A 24,871-nucleotide genomic window follows, 5' to 3' on the forward strand; every position below is an offset into this window, starting at 1 on the left:
TTGGCGGTCTATGCAAGAATGGTCTAATGTCTGTATTTGTGTCTTTGTATTCTATATATGTCAGCTGAAATTTTTCTTCTATATCTAACATGTGTGTTACTTCGAGTTCTATTTGTGCTTGTTCTGGTGGCTGTCTTAAGATTTCATTTTCCTCTGATTGTTTAATTGATGCGTGTTGATCTTTGTTTGTTTGCTCTGGGATGTTTTGAGTCCATTACTGTATTTTCTTCTTCTTCTGATTGCACATTATTTTGTTCCAGTATTTGTTGTACTTGTTGTTTGATGTTTTCTAATTCTGACTGGGGTATCCTGTTATTTTTGATTATTACACGGATCTGATAAGCTAGTCGTTGTTCTGTTAAAAATTTTAATTCTGGGTATCTGATAATAAATGTTGTGTATACTTGTGATCTGTATCCAGTTGTGTTGGTTCCTAGGTTTGTTGCTTGGTAATAACAGAACATGAGGTGTCGATTAACTTCATCTGACCATCTCATCCTCTGTCTTTGTTTTCCTTCTAGGGTGGTTGTAGGAAGCATATCCTGCAAAACACCTCTATTTGGATTTAAATCATTTTCCAGTTGGCTAGCAGCGTCGTTACCATTGTGGGCGGGCATAGGGTTCAAACGTCGTCCCTGACCATGACGGCACTTGTCCGAGGCTTCTTTAGTTCTGTCCTGAACCAACTAATCGCACTAAAAGGGGGGTTAGCCCTATTAGTGGTTTGTTCTTTTCGTCGCCTTTTACGACTGGCAGAACATACCGGAGGCCTATTCTTTTCCCGGACCTCCACGGGGTTTATTATTATTATTTACATTTTATGGCCTTCATTGGACCACTCTAGCCAATTTTATACAAAGAATTTTCCAGTTTTCTGTCAGCCCAGTGCTTCATTGGAAATCACCCTTCCTTTTGTCTGTTTGTTGATTTTCGTTTGCAGTCTGGTTTGTTTGTCTGTGAGTTTCCTGGTTTTGTCAGTTTTGTTTCTTAGGTCTTCCACTGTACTCTGTAGCTCATCCATATCTTCTTTGATTTCTGTAACCCACTTAATGTTGTACTTACTATTCCATAATTTTTGTATTATTCTCCTGATGATCCTGTTCTCTGGTGTTCTGATTAGATGTCCAAAAAATGAAATGCGTTTCTTCCTGATTGTACTCATTACCGGTTCTATTTCCTTGTAGACTGTTTCATTTGTAGCTACTCTCCAGTGTCCATCTTTCTGGTACAATTTGTTGATCCATGTTCTGATGATTCTTCTCTCTATTTTGAGTATTTTGTCTACTTGTGCAGTGTTAGTTGTTTTGAAGATGGTTTCACTTGTGTATATTATTTCTGGTTGAGTGACTGTTTTGTAGTGTTTTAATTTTGTTGCTATTGACAGGCTCTTTTTGATGTAGGTGTTCTTGGTGATATATCATCAACAATAATAAGTTCCAGGGTAAAAAAACTGTATGGGAAGACAGAGACAAATACATCCAACAAACAGATGCAAGTGCTACTCTGAAATGAAGAGGTTAGCACAGGACAGGCATGGTATGCAGAACAAAAATCTCAAAATCAGAAAAAAGGCAGAGATGGATGCATCTGCAGGTGTTTTAAACCTGATGGAAGTCTTCTTGAGCAAAAGACTACATAATTTAGGTAGACTTTTTTTATAATTCTGTAGCACTGAAAAAACTTGTTGTCTACTAATAAAACCTATGTTTATGAAACATTACATAACAACCAAAATAAAATTAGTAATCCAAAATTATTAGTTACTATATAACTAAAGAGACACCCGAAGTTGTGGAAAAGAAATGCCAAGTAGTTTGCAATTTGAGACAGGAAAGAGCCATTACTTTACGCATTGTAATCAAAATTGCAAGTACAGTCAGTTTTACATTTTAGTTTCTTTGCCTTTTTGGATGTGGACCAGCACACTTGGGTATTGGTGAACACTATTTTTGGTGTTTTTGTGATGCTGTTTACACAGCACACATGAGACACAATGAACAAGACACAATGAGTTGTAGTTGGACCAAAGTATGCCTGTCATACAGTTTCCATTGGTGACATTAACCCAGGTCAGTATCAGATTGAGAAGTAGTTTTAGACTCACAATATGTATTATTCATCGAGAAATCTCATACGAAAAAAGAAAAAAACCTGCATGATTTTGTAATCAGTGACTGGACATTTACTGACAAAATCCAGTATGAAATACATCTAATGATCAAACATTCATTTCACATCACATCTGCACAATTTTGTGGCTTCTGTGAAACATCACATCAATAACCTGGCATGTATGAATAACTAACTTTGCAACATGTGTACAGAGGAATAGTGTGCATGTTAACTATTTTAAAAGTACAATTATGTGCGCTTATTTATGGAATATAGTTCAGTGACTTTGATTTGGATTGTGGAATAACTGTTATTCAGACACCCTCCATACATGTTCATGGATGTACCTACTTGTTGCTACACTGCAAATGCTGTGCTGGGACTGGAAGCGCAATGATATGACTGATCATCCCATTTTCACCATTTACAAAATTGCAAAGTTTCTTTGAAACCTAAAACAGTAATGGATTACAACAACTGCATGCTGGGTATCCATTAGTCTCATCAAATGCTTACCTACTTCAACTCTCTAAAAAATGAAATAAAAAATAAAAAATGTTGCAAAAAGTCTGATTTAGAAGTTACAGGAGTACAGGGTGTTCAAAACACTCCATATCCCTCTTGACTTTGTACATTTGAAGAAATAAATAGTTGTTCTATTGGTATCTCTGGTTTGCAGCTGGGGGAAAAAATGTTACCAGCATTGTATTGTTGTTTCAGCAATCCACTGTTTCAGCTAAGAAGTCTTGGCTGATGTGAGCGTACAGTTATACTATTGAGGATGACTGTGAATGAAATGTCTGACAATGACACGAAGCAGCGAGTTGCAGCCTGCCATGTTTTGTTGGCATGATTTCCAAATGCTGTGTCTCACTCAAAGACGTTATTTTCTGATGCCTGTGCTACATATTACTGTCCACACAGGAGGAATGTGCTTTACTGTGCACAACAGTTGGAAATGAAACCTGCCTCTTGTTATTGTATGGGTCAGGATGTTATCATGATATCTGTTCAAACCATGTTTTCTTGAAGGGTGTGTGAATGGAAACTCCTGCCTGGATGTGCAGCATACGTGGTTAATACCTCACGCTGAAGATACGGCAATCTTGGATCATGTGTGGTTACAGCAGCATTGAGTTCCAGCAAACTTTGCTATTTGTGTTCTTGCAATCATTCATCAATAATTTAGAGCCAGTTGGAATGTATTTGGTTTGGTTGGCTGGTTAATTTGGAGGGGGTGGGGGGTGGGGGTAAACAGAGGTCAGTGGTACAGTGATTCAAATTGGCTGCACTTCCAAATCGAAATAAAGTTGGTCCATTGTAACATGAGAGACAATTTAGGTCGAATGGATGAAGATACAGCTACAGTAGTTTGGTTCAAGTCGACAGTTAAGCAGTTAAGCTTTATCATGTAGCCATTGCTATGCATCAGGCGCCCCGTCCGTATTTATACGGGTACCCTTCCTTTTCATGTGCTTCGTCTGGTTTGAATCGACTGCTTATTTTGCTTTGATCTGATAAGTGCCGTTCTCTTTGTTATAGGTGTTTACGTCACTCTAAGCTGAAAATGCATTATTGTACTGTTTGTCTCATTCTGATAATGAGTGTTTACGCCCTGTCACCGCTCGCGGCATGCCTGTCTTTTGTGTGCGCTACCGCCGCTTACAATAAAAAAGAGAGAGAGGAATTGTATCATTAGTGAAACAATGGCAAGAGACTGCTATTTGTTGTTACTTACACTGCTGCGTTCTTTGATAATGATCAACAAGAACCAAATAATAGACTGGATATGATAGAAAATGTTCTGAACTAGAGTTTAGCGAAAATTTTTCTCCATTTGAAAATCTTTACAGACGCCTCTTTAGCACATTACATTCTGCACAGAAATTAGAGTCATCTTAGATTTAAAAAATCTAGTCAGTTGTTGTACTTCATTTCTGACTGTATCACTATTCAGCATAAGAATAATACAAATATAAACATGACATGATACGTATATTCTCCTGCATTTGCTGTTGTCTCACTCTAGTTTCGTAGTTTATTAGGCAGACACAATTTAAATGAGATAGCAGCAAACATGAAAGAATACATGGCGTAATGTTTACATTCATATTATTCTTATCGTGAAGAGAATACTGCATGTGATTCACGATTCATAAAAGTTCCTATTAGCAACGATCTCTTGTCACAGGTAGGAAAAAATTCAGAACATAGAGTTGGCCATACTGACATACATCCCAAACAGTCTTGCCAGTCGGATTTTCGTAGTAGATTTTTAGTCATGACTTCAAATGCAGAGTGTGTTGTTGTTGTTGTTGTTGTTGTTGTCTTCAGTCCGTAGACTGGTTTGATGCAGCTCTCCACGCTTTTCTATCCTGTGCAATGCAGAGTAGCAACACTTATAAAATAAGAATGAAAATAACTTAGAAATTAAACGCTGAAATTTAAAAGAAAATGTTATTAAGTTTGTAATACATCTTATATGAAATGTTTAAAATATCAGTCATGATTCTGAATCACTATCACTCAATTCTTTGTTGCTCATTTCTTCATACAGAGCATCGTCCTCTGTACCATCTAGTGCACTGCATAATGAACATTTTTTAAATGCTTGTTGCACAGTCTGATATGGAACACACTTCCATGCATCATAAATCCACTGGCACACTTGCGACAAACTTTCACGTTTTACACGTACTGTTGGTGTCAATTGTCCGTTGCTTTTGGAAAGCCAGTCTGTGTACATGCGTTTAACCTTGTCTCATCTTCTACCTTTTTTTTTTAAATGTATTTACTGACGCAGAGGTATTGGCGCCAGTCTTTATCATTGTGCCTGCAAATCATGCCTGTGTAGCGCTACATATATCCAACGTCAGAAGTTAGTTGTGGTGGCACCTACCAACATTTTTCAGAACTTCCGCTTACTATGTACTCGATTCCAAGCCGCAGGTTTTTTGGATTACAAAAACCGGAAAAAAAGTACGGCTTGGATTTGAGTGAGTACGGTAAAGAACAAGGAGGGGTGGGGGTAGGGAGTAGCGAGAGCATGGGAGCATGGGGCACTCCAGAGGCACTACCCATGACAGGACATCATGAATGCTGTGGACTCATCCAGATCCCCATATCATACCATGACCATGACAATGGGGACAACACCATGGGAAGAAGACACAAGGAAACAGGGAAAGATGGGGCAAAACCTGGCCTGCACGAAGGCAAGGCCAAATTCCTCCCAAAGTAAAACAAACACTAACTGGTAGACAACAACCGTAAGGAAATTTAGGTACTTAAACCTGGGAGGACAAACCACTTTCAGGAAGAAAACATAGGATGGGTGTAAACATGTGGTGGTTGTCTGCTAACACCTGAGAATGCAAGCATCATCCGCTTACAATCATGACATGGAGTGTGGGAAGGCATATTTTGGGTGAAGGGCCAAAAGGAGGGGAAGTCTAACAAAATTTGGACCACCAAGAGGGAGGTCACGCAACTACAAAAGGGGAAGGAGGCACCTCATTACAAAGTAAAAAACCATGGGATCAACCTGGTATGGCTGGCAAAAGGACGGCAGAGGATGGTAGATTCCCACTGCAAGATGCAGATGGAGGAACGCCATGTGGTAGAAATCTCCTTCATTGCACGAAATTTAATGGACATGGGGCAGCCCCCAAGAGTTGACCAACAATTGAGCAAAAAAGAATTTAACGTAAAGTGGCAAAACCTGTCCCCAAGTAGGTCACAGAAAGGGGGGGGGGGGGGGGGGGGGGGAGGTGCAAATATACAAACAAAACAATGCCAAGGCATGGATGATGAGTAATATATTTTTACGTTTCCTCAGAGAATTTGACGCCAAAATGGGGAGTGCTGCAAGAAAAGTGCTGCTGTTTGTGGATAGATGTGCGGCACATCCACCAGACGTATCCTTTCTGAGAAATGTGAAAGTAATTTTCCTGCCACCCAACTGCACTAGCCATCTGCAACCTTTGGACTTGGGAATAATACACACCCTTAAGGTTAAATACAGGACAGCCCTTGTATAAAAGGCCTTGAATCTGATGGACCAAAGAAACCCAGCAGAGCTCACAACTGAAGCTGCATATTTTACAGGCAATGAATTTAATTATGTATTCGTGGAGGGGAGTCATGGCTGAAACTATTAAAAACTGTTTCACAAAAGTGGATTCTGTGAGAATGAGATGGCAGCTCTGGTGGAAGATGTTGCAAGTGATTTGCAAGAGTTTCAGGTATTAATAGGCAGTGCTTCTGACACTTTTGAGGACTTTGTGGCTGTGGATGACAATGTGGTAACCACAAGAGTACGAAGTATTGAGGAGCTGACTGCAGAGAGAAGCTTGGAGAATAATAGTGGTAGTGAAAGTGACAGTGACAAGGAAGATGACCCTGTGCCCCCAACACTAAGGCAGCTGAAGCCTTTGAAACATTCAGGAGATATATGATGGCCAATAGACTTGAGGACAGAACGAGCAAGAAATGATTGCCATAGAGTCTAGAAGAAATAGAAAACAAACATTCTTGCTTGAATATTTAAAAAAATCATAGGTATGTGATTTTCAGATTGCATAGGTTCCTAGAGTTTAGTGCAAATTTAAGTTCCATTCATAATTTAATTATTAAAGTAATTTTTTTGTAACTAATTATTTTTTAATCTGTACCATTTACTGTATTTTTATGTAATATGTTGAGTATATCATAAACAAAATTTGGCTCATATCCTATAATTGGGTCAACTGAAGAACGGGATACCACCTGTAAGCTTTGGACAATGATGTCATATCTTAAGAATCTGTTATAACTTTTTACAGTGCAAACTGATCCATTTACATTCACCCATCCACCTACTGGCCCCATGTTTTAATTACAAAAAACTAATCATTTGATACATTGATCATTTGCAATGAATATCATATTACGGTGTTGTGAAAATTTAAAATGTCATCTATGGCACTATTTGTCAAAGCTGACTAGTGGTACCCCGATCTTCAGTAATGCCCTATAATTATTATTCGGAAGCCTTCCTCTTTATAGTGTTTTCTCCTACACAGTGTTCAGAAATTGTGGTCCCTTGAAAAACGTTATATAGAGGTTTCACTGTATGTTAAACTGCTTGACGAAGGGCTGTACTTTTAGTTCACAGCTCCCTTGACCAGATATTATTGTTCAGACTACTCTCAATATCATCACACTGGGACTTTGGCAGTCTGCAGTGTTGATCAAACCAACAGACAGATTGCAGTCACGATTGTAAGGTCAACACATACAAAAGCTGAAGTGGAATATATTATAAACATTACATTTTGCTTCTTAGAACATAATAATGGCATTCACAGGTCTATTGTGTCCAATTAGTTCATGGTTTCTGAATAGTGGAAGCCAATACAATGCCACTGCAATGCCTCAGAATCGAGGGAATATTTTGGATCAAGGTGTGTAGTCTGTTACAACAATGTGAACAAGATTTGAGTCATCCCACAATGTGCAACACTGCATGGCCCAGTACTCACCGTCTGTGGAAGACTCAGTGAGTAAGTATGATTCTTCCATAGCCACTGGTTCCACAAACTCAGCACTGCCAAGTCCCTGCAGTCAGTTATTGCAGGTACACTGTTCCACACAAGTTTGTTTAGTAGGCAAATTCTTATTCCCTCAAATACCAGCATCAATTTTACCTGATTATATTTCCCATATCCTTCCCACAACACTTATGTGTAAACTAATACTATTACACCAGATCATTAAAATAATCACTGTGCAGTTAATATACTTTTACATAATAATGTAATAATTGGTCATCACAATTTACTACTCCATCATTGTTCTCAAACAATGGCAATGTTCATATTTGATTGTATCATCATTTGACAAAGTAATAGGCTATTTTCCAATGTTAAAAATATGGTTCATATTATTGTTATCCTGATTCATTATAACATTTAAATACCATTTAAAGTCAATATTCTCACAGTATATCTATTATTTTTACATAATTAAAACTTAAAAATCATTAAATATCAAGTTCTGTTATGGGATCAAACCGTTCTGTTACCGGCTGATGCTCTGGAGACGTCACAGACTAAGAGTATGACAAAACTATAGAAGTATTAAAGGAACATTAGCTAAAGTTATAAGGTTTTTATGTACTTTTACTGCAAACAGTTTAGCTATTAATGATGGAAAATCCAATTACAACTTTTAAGTAACAACAGAAACGAATTTTGTAAATGGTGATGGAAGCCTTGCGAAAGTTGATGCGTTATGCTCCTCCCCTTTTACAGCGGCGATGTGTGCAACAAGGGACATTCTTTTCCCTGTTTCCTGCAACATCATTGAACTCGCTCAAAACTAAGGAACTGTAGAACTTTTGCATAACTAGGTTGTCTATCAACAGTCTTGAGCTGCAACTCAAAACATAACAACATTATTCTTGGCCAAACTTAGTGCCGATTTTCTTTATAGAAGATACTCAGCAGATATTATGCATTCAGCAAGAGTTTGGGGACGCAACAGATATGCATCTGACTGCACATTAAGGGGCCACATGTTTGATTCCTGGAAGGGTAATACTTTTTATAAGTTTTACATTAAATACGAAAACAGCATTAGCAAGAATTGAGTGTAGCAGTTGTTTCAATTGTGGGATTTATTGTACATAGCTTCACATTAGTCTCAGTCTGAGAAATGGATGAAACGAGGATAAATGCATTTACTTTGCGAACAAACAATTCACTTTTTTTGGAAAGCAGTTCTAACAGTGAAGATATCACAATAAGCCCACAGTACATCAAGATGTAGGATGATGGGTTTATATGGAAAGATATACAACATGCAGGTGACACGAACAAAAGGGTTGTGTTGTTGGTAGTGAAAAGCATTTGAAGCAGACTTACTTCATCATTATGTACGACGATGAAACTGCAAAAGTTTAAACAATAAGGAATCTAATGGACAGTGCAAAGATAAAAACATTGTTTCTAATAATGTAGAAAGTGTGTGGTCAGATAAACTAGAAATATTTTTCCGAATGCGACCTGTGAACAGCGATTGCAAATGAAAGTGCATGTAAACAGCAAGGAAAACACAATAACATTCTGTTTCTGATTTATGTGGTGAAGTTTTGTAATTGTGATTTGGTTTTCATATCAGAGGACTGTAAAAAGTAAGTTAAAAGATTTTTTGGGTTAACTCAAACCAGCAATCAACAGATATTACCTCATAAAATTCAACAGTATATCACTCTAAAACTGTCCTACTAAATAATTCAGATGTAGGTGGGTAAAACAACAACTTTCACCAGGAGTTTAATTTCACTGAACGATACCATCCTTCGTTACAACAGTGGGAAAGCTAATCTTGGATGTAAGTTAATGTTAACTTCACAGTGTAACACACTTTTAATTGAGGTAGTGAAATTGCGCTTTGATGTGGTGGCAATTTGCTGGTACAGTGCAACCACATTTTACCCATCTTCTCATTCTCTGGAACACTACAAAAACTTTCCAGGGGTTTTTATAGATGTATTTGTACAGTATGAATACAGTATAACACATTTTCTGAAATGTAAATTTCAAACCCAGACATCACTGAAAATTAGCATTACAACATTAGGAGGCGCGAGCTCACCAGTGATGTTACAGGCATCACATGACTCAAATGGAGCGTTTTAGCGGGCTTTCAAATTAATTGAATTTCATTTTCATAAAAGAACAGGGAAATTGAAGAGGAAAAAAGCATGCTACGAACATAAAATGGCATATTTAATCATTTAAGACAATTTCAGGAAAACAGCTGAATTCCTTACTATACCAAACTTTTCCCCTAACCAGAAAGTATTATAACACAGGGAAGATTTGGACTCCCTCTGAAATAAATACTTCACTTCATAAAACTGCAAAATCTGGTGAGAAAATGCTTATTCAAAAGATCATACTATGTTATGAAACTTACTGTAACTATGAAATCCAAAACGCTATAATATTGTTGAATAGTTGTCACAGTCTCTCATAAAAAAATTGTTATGCTGAAAATTCTTTATAAATCCAATGAGTATGTTAGCATTGTGGGTTTTATCTTCTCCTTCCTAGGTTAGGGCTTTCTAGGTGCTACACTCCAATTTCAATTTTTCATCTTTCATTGTTCCTTCTAATATGCCTCCTGCATTTTGTTTCTCTCACTCACCTCCCCCCCCCCCCCCCCCCCACCACCACCACCTTCCTCCTCCTCCATCCCCTTCCAGGACCACTGTTTTCTTTTCCTTACATTTGTGGAAAATTTTCATTTAAAAAAAATTCTGCTGCACATCTGTCTCTCTATCTATTCCTCCTCCTCCTCCTCCTCCTCCTCATCCTTCTTCTTCTTCTTGTAAAGGAAACACTAACGCTTGATTTACTCACATGGAACAAATGTGGAAGCGTAACACTTCTGAATTCCTAGAGCTGACACAAGTGATGTCCTATAACAGCATGGTAAAGGATGGAGATAAACAAGACAGAGTTAAACTGAGTAATATGGTCCATGTGACCTGGCAAGGACATGGCAATAAATTTTAATAATAAAATATCCAGGGGTGGCTCATCCTAAAGGGCCAGCGGGGCCCAGCCCCACCAAAAATTTTGTGATGTATTTTTTTCAGTTCTATATCAAACAGTTCAAGTAAGACAACTTTCACATAGTATGACTGACAGAAACTCTATGTAATCAGGTCCAGTTCTTTCTGTTGTAAGTGCACACAAAGTGTAACATTCTGCAGTGGCGAACCAGTTTTTCTTTCCCCATCCAAAGCCGAGAGCCAAGGGCAGCTGGCCCATAGCCCCATACTCCCTCCACACTCCTGGCTCGCAATCACAGTGATGTGACCATTAACTTTCCCTTCTCCACTTCCTTCCCACCACAGCATAACTGTGGGCCAGCAAGCAAGGATCCCAGTGGATATGCATACGTGTACCCCTCAATCCCCGCACCCAAGCCACGACCGCCCTTACTCCCATCCACACCTCCAGATCTGAAAACTGCAGTCGCAGTGACATGACCAAGCTGCTTCCCTTTCTCCACACTGGCCCTCACTCTAGTGCAGCTTAGGGCCAACTCGAGTAGACCTGGTGGACAGATCACCTCACCCGTACCCCTCCTTCCCCTGCACTGCCCAGCCGCATTCCCACTCTCCTCCCTTTGGCCAACTGTTCACAAGTCTTCACAATGTTTGGGGCCAGCCACCTCTGGCCTGCAGCCCCTAACTGTAGTTTCTGTCATGTGCCTTACTGCATTCCTTTCCCCACCTACTGTCCTTCTTTAAAGAGAAATGTGAAAACAGCGAACAATGTGACCTCTCATTCATGTCTCATATTCTAGAGCTGTGTGGTTAAATTTGACCCTTCATACAGTGATTTTAAAATGAATAAAGTAGATTGATTGTTTAAAACACCCTTTCATTTATTCGGTACGGAAGAGAAGCTGGAAATTGAGTGGTAGGCACACATCAACCAAAAGTAATAATCATCATCTTGTGGTGTTGCAGTTCTTCTTGTTGTGTCCGTGATTTCTACGAAAATAGGACGAGGAATTTCCCTTATACAAGACAGCTTTTTTCTGTTTTGTTGCACCTACACATGTTTCAGCACTTTTTGTGCTATCTTCAATGGGTTACTTTTTATTTTCTAACTTACATGATGCAATTGGACATTTATTTTGGTAGCTATTCTGCTACACAGTCTACAACTTCTCATGGTTTTGATATTGTGGTGCTTTCTCATATGTTGTTGGCAAACTGAATAGGCTGATTTTGTGACCTATGCTTGCTCAACACTGCACTTTCTCTGATTTTTCAAAACATAGGGCAGAGTTTTCGTCACCATTACGTGTGGTATTCATTTGAAATGAATACTCTGCCTATGTTTTGCAGAATCAGAGAAAGTGCAGTGTCAGGCAACCATAGGTCATGAAATCAGCCTACTCACTTCGCCAACAACATATGAAAAAGCACTACAATATCAAAAGTATGAGAAGTTGTAGACTGTGTAGCAAAATAGCTACCAAAATAAATGTCCAATAGCAAACAAAAAATAACCCACTTAAGATATCACAAAAAGTGCTGAAACACATATGAGTGAAACAAAACAGAAAAAAGGCTTCTTGCACAAGGTGGAATTCCTTGTCCCATCAACGAAAAGATTTCTTGATGTCTCAACTCGATGGAAAGGAGAAGAGAACTTTTTGCAACACATGGTTGTGAAAAAAGTCTTGGTTAACAGTAAGTGAAGAGAAATAAAAAATATTTCATTTCTACTGTGTTATTTGGTACTGAAGGATTGTGGGAAACAGTCAGTGGCAATGATGTAAAACATTTAAGTGAATGACTTAAGGAAATGAAGAAAGTGCACTACATTTAGAAAATGCTTGTAAATACAAAATGATTGGCAAAATTAACATTGCTGCTCAGTCTGACTTGGTTTATAAAATGTTAATCCAGAAACATAACATATTAGTTATGAAGCACAGACACACATTAAACAGAATAGTAGAGGGCTTAATGTTTTGTGGAATTCGTGAATTGGCACTAAGGGCTCACAATGAAAAATGGAAGTCAACAAACTATGGCAAATGCCTAGATTTGTTGCCTCGTCTAAGAAATCTTGGAAGTGTGTTAGATGGCCACTTAGGCAGTTCTAGTACCTTCTGTATGTAAATATATGTCACACATGACACACAACGAACTTTTAGACTGTATATATCAAGAGCTGGTTAAAGAGATTAATGCTGCCACTTTTGTTTCTGAGCAGGCAGAAGAAACAAGAGACATTAAGTGCAGAAGATAGTTCATCGTTATATTATGGTATATTAAGCAGAAGAAAACTGTTAAAAGATTCTTTTGAATACGTTAATGACAGGACATCATGTGGGCTTAGTGAGGTTCTAAAAAAGTCTAGAATCTTTCAGTGTTCAAGAAAAATCATCGCTCAGGTACACATGGTGCCCTAGTAATGAGTGGCACTTGTGGTGTACAGAATCTGATAATTTCCCATATGTCACGTACATTCATTGTTATATACACCAAATCAATTTGGTTATTCCGAATACCTATAGTAAAGATCAAGGAAAAAGATTCTTGGGATGATATTACAATAAGAGAAGCATTTGCTATACAAAATTTACCTCACAATCCATATTTTTTGTTTCTTCTAAATTTTTTCAATGAGATTATGAAACATGTTGGTATTTTGCATAACACAGTTCAGATGCACAGTGCAAATGCCATTACTATATTCAAAGCATTATGCCACTTTGAGTCAGTAGTTTCTGAAATACGAGAGAATAGTTAAAGGTATCAGGTTTCTGAAGATGAATGTTTTTCTCCTTCAAGAAAATGTTCCAAATATAGCACTGAACTTGATCTGACAACAGATGCCAAAGAAGTGTGTGACACTGTGACCAACCATCTGAAAGGAAGATTCCAAAACTCTCATGTATTCATAGCTTCGAAATTATTGATCCAAAACAGTTTGTTTCTTGCACAGAACATTTCCAAGCCACTTTAGTCAATACTTCTTCATTAAATTACAGACCCTTTATTTGCAATGATAAATTGAAAAATGAACTGTCAGTAATTTATCACAAAGATACGCTTAAAGATATTACGTCAATTTGTGAACTGTTCACCTTTCTTGTGGAACATTCCTTTGAAGAATCATTTACTGAAGTGCACAAAACACTGCAAATTGCCTAACTGCACCTGTTTCAAAGGCAGAAACAGATAACAGTTTCTGTACTTAAAAAACAAAAAAATAAAACGTCCCTCACAAACAGTATGTATCAGGAAGGGCTGAACTTACTGGCTGTTTATTCCATTCATAAGGAGGAAATAAGTAAAATTCCAAACTTCAACAACAGAGTAATTGAGTCAAAAGAACAGGCATGCACAACTACTACACAAGTAACCTTACGGAATAGAAACCTCATTAGTTAACGTGTGACTTGGGTAAAATACGTGTGATACCACTCCTACTCAAGGTTTTTCCAAGAGTTTGTGCCCTCGATCATAAGGCAAAAGCCTTACCAATATTTGCTCTCCAGAGCATTCTCAATGGGGAAAAATTACTTGCTTCCTCTCACAGTTACACCATTTTTCTTCTTATACCACAACCAGACTACAGAAACACAACTAGAGTAAGTATAAACATCAGTCCAGAAACTTTGCAGTCCACAGCAGAGGGTTCTATGAAAAAACTTTCTGAGTGGTTCACAAAAAACAAACTAATTACAAATACTGAAAAAGCTGTGTGTGTAGATTTTCATTTAATTCCTCCGACTAACCAAATGTCTATTCCAGCACAATTAAAAAATGATCCCCTAGAAAATGTAAGTGTCACAAAAATTTTGGTCCTATAGGTTCAGCAAGACATACACATACAAATAAATTGTCTAGAAAACTATCATCTGTGTGCTATGACCTAAGAACTTTAAAGGCTACCACAAACAAAACAACAGAAATGTAGTATCATATCCCAAAATCATCCAGAATATTTGTGAAGTGTACAAAAATCACAGTTCAAATAAACACTTACCAGCCTGGTTCAAGATCTAACATTCCAGACGACAGCCTCCTGCGTACAGCATTAGGCCAACCACCCGTATTTGAGTCTTGGTGGTTAACAAGCCACCGGGCAGCATCATAAAACTGAGCAATGTGTTGACTGGATGAGAGAGTTATATTATCCACACACCCAGTTCCATGAAATGTCAAAGCTACAACCTACAACAGAACAAACACGAAACTACTACTACAACTTGCACACTTCAGTAGCATGACATTACCACTTCCTTTGTGTTATTAACCACCAACAAAACAGCAATCTATGGATTTGATATAAAAGAAACAAGAGTGCTCATTGTTAATGAACAATTTGTCATAGCCTGTACATGTGGAACTGTTTTTTGACTTTGGAATCAAAAACAATCAATTCAAAAAAAGTGGACGAGTTGTTTACTACAGACCAGTCCGTGAGATGTAAAATAAAATCTACGTATAAAGCCACAAATTTATGTAATTACTGAACACGTCTATCATTAGTGGTTGTTACCTTCAAACTAAACTCCTTTGGGTCTATAGGTCTGCCTTAATTCCCTCCAATGCTCAAAACATTTCTGCATCTACAAGGGGTACAATTTTGCTTTGGACATTTTTCCCCAACATTTGAGGCTTTAATGACACAAATTGGTTACACATGAATCATTCAAAGTATTTTCCATCGCTGGCCACTACTTTGTCCCACCTTTTGGGCGGTGTACGAATCCCGTGTCGAAAAAATTTTTCATCTTTTGAAGCGATCCACGAATCGATCCAATTTGTGAAATCTTCACGAGATTGAAAGTGCTGGTCTGCCAGGCCCTGCACAACTATTCACAAACACACAAACGCCGTTCAACGTCTCTTGGTTTCAGCTCACACAAGACCTAAGTTCCTTCTTTCTGAATCATGCCCATAGCCTTGAGATGTTTTGAAATGGCTTGCTGTGTCACCCCCACTACTCGTGACAATTCTTCTTGAGTTTCACGCGAGTCTTTACTCAACGTCTCCAATTCTGCATCTTCGAAAGCACTCTCTCTTCCACCACTATACCGGTCCACGGCGTTAAAATAACCGTTATTGAAGTGTTGAAACCACTCACAGCTTGTTCTTTCACTAATAGCATCCTTACCATATGTACTTGAGAGCATTTGATGAGACTCAGCAGCTGTTTTCTTCATACTGAAACAAAACAGTAACATGTCCCGCAAATGATGAGAATTAGGCTCATGAACTGACATTTTCAATCAAGAACAACTTTATGATGAATACACAAATTTATTAATGTTTGAATGAGGTTATGTTGACCGAGGTCCAAGCTAACTGCCCTACGTTGTCACCACCTATCGGCAAACGACGGAAGCAAAGTTGTACACCTTGTACCATTCTACAGCAAAGAACTGAAGAAACTGGTACACCCAACTAAAATCATATGTCTGAAGTACTGCTGGAGGGAATTCACACCATGACTCCTGCAAGGCTGTCCATAAATCTGTAAGAGTATGAGGGGATGGAGATCTATTCTGAACAGTACGTTGCAAGGCGATATGCTCAATAATGTTCATTTCTGGGGAGTTTCGCAACCAGTGGAAGTGTTTAAGCTCAGAAGTGTGTTCCTGGGGCCACTCTGTAGCAAATCTGAACATTTGCAGTGTTGCATTGTACTGCTGGAACTGCGCCAGTCTGTTGGAATGCACAATGGACATGAATGGATCAGGTGATCAGACAGAATGCTTACGTACGTGTCATCTGTGAGAGTCGTACTAGACATACCAGGGGTCCCATATCACTCCAAACTGCATGCCCCCCCCACACCATTACAGAGCCTCCACCAGCTTGGAAAGTCCCCTGCTGACATGCAGGGTCATGGATTCATGAGGTGGTTGTCTCCATACCTGTACACATCCATCCACTCAATACAATTTGGAACAAGACTCGTCTGACCAGGCAACATGTTTCCAGTCATCAACAGTCCAATGTCGATGTAGATGGGCCCAGGTGAGGTGTAAAGTTTTGGGTCATGCAGTCATCAAAGATACACGACTGGGCCTTCGGCTCTGAAAGCTCAAAAGTCCAACATTTGATGTTTTATGGGATTCCTGATATTCACAGTGCACTCGTGAAATGGCCATACGGGAAAATGCCCACTTCATCACTGCTCTGTCGCATTGCTCGTGCGCCAACTATAATACCACGTTCAAACTTACTTAAATCTTGATAACTTGCCATCGTAGCAGCAGTAACTGATCAACAATTGCGTCAGACACTTGGCGTCTTATATAAGCGTTGCCAACCGCAGTGCTGTATTGTGCCTGTTTACGTATCATTGTATTTGAATATGCATGCCTATACCAATTTCTTTGGCACTTCAGTGTAAAAGGTTGTGCAAGAGCTCTGCCTTTTTACCTTTCAGCAGAGAGCAAGAAAACCGTGCAATAAACTCTTTGTCCACTGAAAACTGAGCTGATCCATTCTAAACAAACTTGTCACAGCCAAAGCACACAGTCCAAAAAGTCCGAGTCAGAAAGTAACTGCATGTCTATAAACTTCGGCAAATAGTTCCTCAGTAATTTAAGCATTTAACTGAGTGGAGGTCATCATCATCATCATCATCATCATTTATGCAATGCTGCTAAAATAGTAGGTGATCATCATCATCATTATTTATGCAATGCTGCTAAAAATAGTAGGTGAAACAAGTTCATAGCTTTGGCTATTCCCCGTATTCAGTTAAGTTCTTTTGTTTGCTTTCTGAACTACAACTGAACCAATCAGTTTCAAAATTCCCATCTTCCAAACTCAGAATACACTGCAAGGTGAGCAGCAGTTACAGATAGAATGTGCAACTTGTCACCAATACAGTGCTGTATAAAAAGTATTTGGAAAGGCTTCAGAAAAATAGATTTATTTGAAATATTGCTACTATCCCTTAAAATTCTTCAAAGTACAGCCCTTGAGCATCAACTAACTTTTGCCAGCAGCTTTTCCATGACTAAAGATACCCTGGTAGGTAGATTCTGGAAGATTTGGGTATACATGCAAGCTTCTTTGATGGCACTTAGGGTCCCAAGGTGGTGTCCTCTAAGGGAGGACTTTACTTTTGGGAATAGTAAATAGTCTGCTGGTGATCAGTTGGGACTATAAAGGGATTGGAGAATCATCACAATGTCACTATTGTCAGGTAGTCTCTGACCTTGAAGTAGGTGTGATTGGGTGCATTGTCATGATGCAAATTCCAATACAGGGTGATAATTAGCCTCGCCTGGTAGACCTTCCTCTTCAGTCTTCTTAGTATTTCAAAGCAAAAAGCACCATTCACTGTCTACCCCCCAGGTACAAATTTGTAGTGGACAACTCTCTAGGCACTGAAGAAAATTATTAGCTTGTTTTTCACTCTGGATTTGCTCATTCAATAATTTTTGGACAAGGTGATGCTACAGTGTCACTTGGAACCTTGCTGCTTTATTTCCAGGTCATAATCGAATTCCCACATTTCATCTTCCATGATTATGTTATCCACGAAGCCAAATAGAGGAGGAGATTGGTGTTTAACGTCCCGTCGACAACGAGGTCATTAGAGACGGAGCGCAAGCTCGGGTGAGGGAAGGATGGGGAAGGAAATCGGCCGTGCCCTTTGAAAGAAACCATCCCGGCATTTGCCTGAAGCGATTTAGGGAAATCACGGAAAACCTAAATCAGGATGGCCGGAGACGGGATTGAACCGTCGTCCTCCCGAATGCAAGTCCAGTGTGCTAACCACTGCGCCACCTCGCTCGGTCACAAGCCAAGGTCTTCTACAAAGCACTGCAGATGGTCTTCACAGGCAGACACTTGCCTCTGCTTTTGGTCATTCTTCAAGATCTTTGGAATGAGTTTAGAGCAGATCTCTTGCATCACCAAATTTTCAGTCATATCGCCAAATTTTCAGTCATAATGATATGCACTGTTATCACTGCAACAGCATCTGTGACTACACACATATTTAACTAATAGTCTCAATTTAGCACTTTATGCATATGCTGCATGTTGTCATTGGTTCTTGACGTCAGTGCCATCAAATGTGGGGCACGTCCTCCAACTCTGTGGGCCATCTTTGAAGAGCTTGTGCCATTGGAAAACTGCAGTTTGTGACATGTTTTTATCCTTGAACACTTTGTGAATCATGGCCAATGTGCCCTTACTACACAAAATTTTATGGTGTACCTCTGTTCATTCATTCACTGCATTTTGCACCTGCAATGAGTCATTGAACAGGGCACAACTAAAAACACAATCTCACTTGAACAAATGCTTGCAGGCGATTGGCACTTGGCAAGTGTTGATGGTCACACCCCCCACCCACCACTGAGTAAGTGCAGTGCGAGTGCACTGTGACAAAAGGTCACATCAGGAGAAAGTTGTTCCCAATACTTTTTATACGGACTGTGTCAATAGACCCATAAAACAAAAAAATCTCTGGAAAGAAATTTACCTGTACCACTTACTACAAAGTTTTTTCCCCCCTTGGAAACATCCACTTATTGTTAGTAATGGGACTGAGCAGACTGAATATGACGAGGATGCAGGAGGGGAGACAGCGACACATAAAACCAATCTTGAGGTCACATTACATACTGGTTTTACAGAACAAAAAATATGGGTTTTGCGGCTTGGTGTCATGCTGCTTCCTCTCACAGCCTGAGAATACTGATTTTGATAACAACAATATCTTCACCTACTTCCTGCAGACTAAAACTTGACTTCAAAGCAGGTAACGATTTTTGCTCGCTTTTCAGTTCCAGCGTACTAACTTATATAACTGCTATTCAGTCAGTCATTCGTGTAAACGAACTGTGCTGAATGTGTACATAGTAGGCAATATGTATCTAATCACCACACATCTAGTTGTCAGGCTATACTCCTCACTGCTACTTTGGGCCAGACTACTGACTGCTTTTGTGACTTCATAAGTTCTCCTCTGACTGCAAGCTTATAATTTTCATAATCTACATCAATGTACCAATGTGAAATAATGTTGCAAATACAATGTCCAATAAAAAGTGAAGCATTCAGAACACATAGTCAGATGTTAATGCAACTTTGTAAATGCACACACCATCAATAAGTATGTAAATGATTATCACTGCAACTCTCTGTGACAAGTAGAATGGCCGCTGAGTGCTTTAGTACTCTTAACATTTAGTTTTGTTAATATGCCTTGTGGAGTATATAAAAGACATAAGCCATGTCAGATTTTCAGTGGTCACTGTGGAAGACATGGAAGATGCCAAGTACTCGAGGAGCCTCACTGTGAATCTCTATTTGACTGGCTGGTGGAACTGTGATACTTCAATTTGTAAGGCATTCATTCATATGTCACAGTGGCCCAATGTTGGACTGCATGAAAACTTTAGGGCAGACATACTTGTCAACAATATTCTAGTCGATCAAGTCTGATGACCATGAGGGAGGATAACTGTACTGAGCACCAAGCACATTGTAATCCATTCACATTTGTCACATCTACATCTGCCACCTGAGAACAAGTAATAGATTCCCTATAACATTCAGTGTCATCCCATATCACTGGGCTGAGACTAGCAGCACCTGGGCTACCAAATATTGTTCAATGTGTAGGATGCCTTCAACACCACTACACAAACAGCTGAGTACTTTGGAGTGGTAACATGACCAGGAAGCATGGACTGCTGGCAAATGGCATCACATTGCGTTCAGTGATGAACCACAGTTCTGCACTAACCCGAATGACCATTGTCGGTGAGTATGGTGGCAACACTGGGAGAGGTCACATGCTTTCCATCTTTTGGAGAAACACAGTGAAGTTATACTTGGTGTCATGGTGTGGGGAATCATCGGGTATGCCTTCAGGTCACAGTTGGTAGTGATTGAGGGAGCTCTGATGGGGAAAATGGTGCATCATGGACATCCTGTGTCATCACAGTTGCGTCTTATGGGGCACTACTGAGGTGCTATTTTTCAACAGGACAATGCTCTTGCACACACGACACATGTCTGTGTGAACTATCTATCTGATGTAGATGTACTCCCACGGCCAGCAAGATCCCCAGATCTTTGCCCAATAGGACATGAGAAGGATCAGTTAAAACAGCTGTGTCAGTTATAACAGTTGTGCACCAACCTGCCTCACAGGAGAATACAACAGTTTTAGGCACCCATCCCAACCAAATCAATGCACACATCCAGGCTACAGGAGAAGCAATGCCATACTGAGAAGTGGGTTCATACCGCCAAGTTCTTTGTAAGTTTGACGCAATTTTGTAATCACTGGCATAACATCACGTAACCTCTAAATCCCTTAAGTTTAATTTCAATTTCCTCTGCCCTTCTGGGTGCTCCACATTTTGTCAGGAAGTATAACAGCAATACACATCGCATATCACAATTTAAAGCAATGCACAGGATGTTACAAAAATGAAAGGTTTGTTACAAAATGATCTCACACACACACACACACACACACACACACACACACACACACGCTCAAATCAAAAAACAGCGAGAACAGTTTTCTGACTGGTCTGATGCAGGCCAGACAATTTTCTTTCCTCTTCCAGTCATTTCATCTCACAATAGTACACCAAATCTGAAATGTACTCAATTATTCATCACACGTAGCACATATTTTCTAATCCTTTGCCTTTCCACGAAATTTGTTGTGTCTACAGCTCCTAGTATTATGGAAGCTATTCCTTCACATCTCGGAATACAGTCTACTGTCCTGTTCCTTCTTTTAAAAAGCGTTTTCTACAAATTCCTTTCCCTGCTAATTCTGGGAACTTTGTTGTTCCTTACTTTATCAGTCAACTTAATTTTCAAAATCCTTCCACAACAGAACACCTCAAATACCTTCACTGTCTACTTTTCGGGTTTTCCAACAATCCTTGACTCACTTCCAAACAATGTTGTGCTCTAGACAAAATGATCACAAAAAATCTTTCTTACATGCTTCATTCTAGCAGAGTTCTCTGGCACTAAATCCTCTCTTTGCCTGCACTTGTCTGCTTCTTATGTCCTCCTTCCTTCATCCATCACACATTGCATTATTTCCAAAGTACGAGAATTCCTTCACTGTTTATTATGTGGCTGCAATTTTGATGTTAAGTTTGTTGCTAACCTCACTGCTGCTGCTCCTTAACACTTTTTTCTTTATTCAGTTTCTTTTCATTTCATATCTTCTGCTAACAAGACTGTTAATTTCATTCAACAAATTGCTGTAATTCTTCTTGTACAGTTAAAAGCTAACATCACATTATGTGTGTGTTAATTCATCCTTTTACTGATTTTTAAGATCCTTTTGTGACCAGCAGTTAACTGTTTGTGGTGTATTACCTACATCACATATCTATTAGAGCCGTAACTCGATCTGCTGGCTGTCATATTCTGAAAAGCTGAGAATTGAAAAAACTCCAGTAATGAACAGTAAAAATTTAATGCTCAAATGAAAAATTGGTGCAACCTCACAACCCTTTCACTAATGCACTATGCAATGAACACCTATACTAAGCATATTACTACCCATGCAAAATATGTATTCTACATCACGTTTTTCTGAGACGTTTCAGGTCTAACAAGGGCACCTTATAGTCTGACCCCCTTCCATTTTCTTCGTACTCACTTATTTTTAATTATTAATGGCACAAAAAATTTGTATATTTATTGTGAACTAAAATTTGATACAAAAATGCTATCCAGCAAATAGCAAATAAAATACTTCTCTTTTTGTACCAAAAAAATATAATTCAGTATTTGTTAATTAATATTTCCACTCAACAATAAATAAATAACTTAAATAAAGGAAACAAAAGTTTCTGCTAATAAGAATCACACCAGTGACTTCATGATTGTACATCACGTACTCAGCTATTGGTTATGTTAATGGGCATGAGATGTTTTATACTTAACAGCAATCAGAAATATTCTAATCTTCAAACACAATTTTTTCAATGTACTCCTTTAGGAAAGGTATGTAAGTATGAAGAAAATGAAATATTGCAACCATGTAATGTTTTCTTGTAAGATTATACCTTATTAGGTCTATGTACTGAACAATCTAATATCTATGACAATATGTCTTTCTTGGTCAAAACTAGGCTTCGATGCACAAATACTGAAGCGTATGTAGGTAATGGGGCATTGGCAACTACCTTAAAGAAATTATTTTATTCTCATATTAATCCCATTCCCAAATGCAATGCACCGATTCAGATATTGAAAATGTAAAAAATAGCTACTAAGTTAACCAGTGTTATGAAAGGAAATGAATTGAGTCAAAGCTAATAGTATCAAATTAGCAGTGCACAGTAAGAGTACAGGACAACATAAGCAATTGCCCTGAAATTGATGTGGATGGAGCTTGTAATGAGACTCTCAGTCAATTAACATGTCTTTTTAATTGAAGGTGCAGCCAGACAAAATAAGAGAAGAACAACATATAATGAAAAGATGATAAGGTGACCCAACTACATAGGCAGAAATTACACTGTCAACAAAGGCAAAGGATTGTGATTAGTGACAGCAGTTGGGAAAGTTATCTAATACTAGTTGTTTGACGGTCAGCAACAAAAACAACAGAAAGGATAGGACGGACGAACTACATATTTTAAATAAACTTTTCTTTTATTCAATTAGAAGCTAAATAAAGGTTTAATAAACATCTACTTATAAAATTTATGTACACCACCACGTAGGTCACACAGCGAATTTCTAATTACTTGTTTAACATGATGTTAGTGACACACTGTAAATTTCATATAAAATAAATTATTTAGCTGTGCATTGCAAAACACTTTGGTGTAACAACAGACATTTTTTAAAGAGTTTTTATTTTATTTCAAGGAGTAAGAAGAAAAAAAGATGAGGGTTTAGCATCCCAGTGACGAGAACTAAGAGACTAAGCATGAGCTTACTGATCATGGTTAGAGAAGGTACTTAAGTCACGTCAACTTCAAAGCAACCATTCTGGAATTCACATTAATCAATTTAAGAAAACCACAGCAGACCTTATACAAGATGGCTGTATGGCAATTTGAAAGCCACTCTCTCTAGAGCGAGACGAGTGGCTGACGTAGGATATGGATGATGCTTTTGCTCTAACATCACCACCATCCTTAACTTAGTAGATAATGTATGAAAAGCAATGTAGGATTTGTTTAGGCCAAATCAGCACTTCGAAGTTGCCACAATGGTCTGTAAATGTGTAAAATTCAAACTAGATATCCTACAGTGTAGCTTACAGGTCAGTGACTGGCATTATAACATCCATACTTCTCATACTGATGTCCAGGGTCCATTCTGGTGATGATCTTTTTCACATTGTCTTGCAAGTCATCATGTTGAAAAAGGCACAAAGTACCAATTTTAGCAAAGCCTCTCACACATGATGAGAGGAAATACTATAAAACCTGTAGTACTTTGCTTCACTATGTTATGTGTTACTGTAATGACAGCAATGATGTATGTAGAAGCTTCAATGGCCATTTACATCAAAAGCATGTCTAACCGAATCTTATTAAAAACTTCCATAAAGTAACTTCTCGGTGTGTAGTATGCAGTTGTCATCTTGTGCATGATGTCATATGGTGAACTTACTTCTGATAACAATCTTCACTAGAACCCTTTTCCATGATCCAAGATCACTACACGTGGTACAATATTCTTCAACAATAAACCTAGCAAATTCAAAGATTCAGCCTTGGTGACAGTGCAAGAAGTAAGACAGTAAGTGCACATCACTATCTGTTTCTTGCTGTTTCTCAACTTTGGAAATCTCTCCGAGAAGTAAATTCCGATTCAGTGAAACACAGCAACTGCAGGAAGAACTGGAACCAGATGTTCTGGGGATAAATGAAGCACACTCTTCTGTCACACCATTGGCATTCCCTAAAGCTGTTTAAATAATGTCTGACAAATTAGTACAGAATGGCCACTGGTATCTGATTCTGATATAATCATGCATCTACCACATCCCAGCCACCTGATGTCAGAATGACGTAGAAATACTTCAGTATAACATGGGATGGTATGCAACCATTTCTGTCCCATTTAGTTGTAATTATTTTTAAACAATATTACATTTATTAATTTTAATTCTCTTTTGAAAGTTTCTTCCACTTCAGTAATACAGGATTTTTCCTTTGTTTGGCAGCAGTGTTTGTCAGAGCAGTG

General features: G+C 38.6%; 1 protein-coding gene across 1 annotated transcript in view; it reads right to left on the bottom strand.

Annotated features, from left to right (window-relative positions):
- Positions 1-24,871, bottom strand: part of LOC126175173 (D-glucuronyl C5-epimerase B) — a 131,816-nt gene that overhangs the window by 19,826 nt on the left and 87,119 nt on the right. Inside the window, exon 8 of the mRNA XM_049921763.1 lies at positions 14,685-14,872. Within this exon, the coding sequence (XP_049777720.1) occupies positions 14,685-14,872 (188 nt within the window). The remainder of the gene's footprint in view (positions 1-14,684; positions 14,873-24,871) is intronic.

Source organism: Schistocerca cancellata, chromosome 3, assembly GCF_023864275.1.
Source record: "Schistocerca cancellata isolate TAMUIC-IGC-003103 chromosome 3, iqSchCanc2.1, whole genome shotgun sequence".
NCBI classification, from domain to species: Eukaryota; Metazoa; Arthropoda; class Insecta; order Orthoptera; family Acrididae; genus Schistocerca; species Schistocerca cancellata.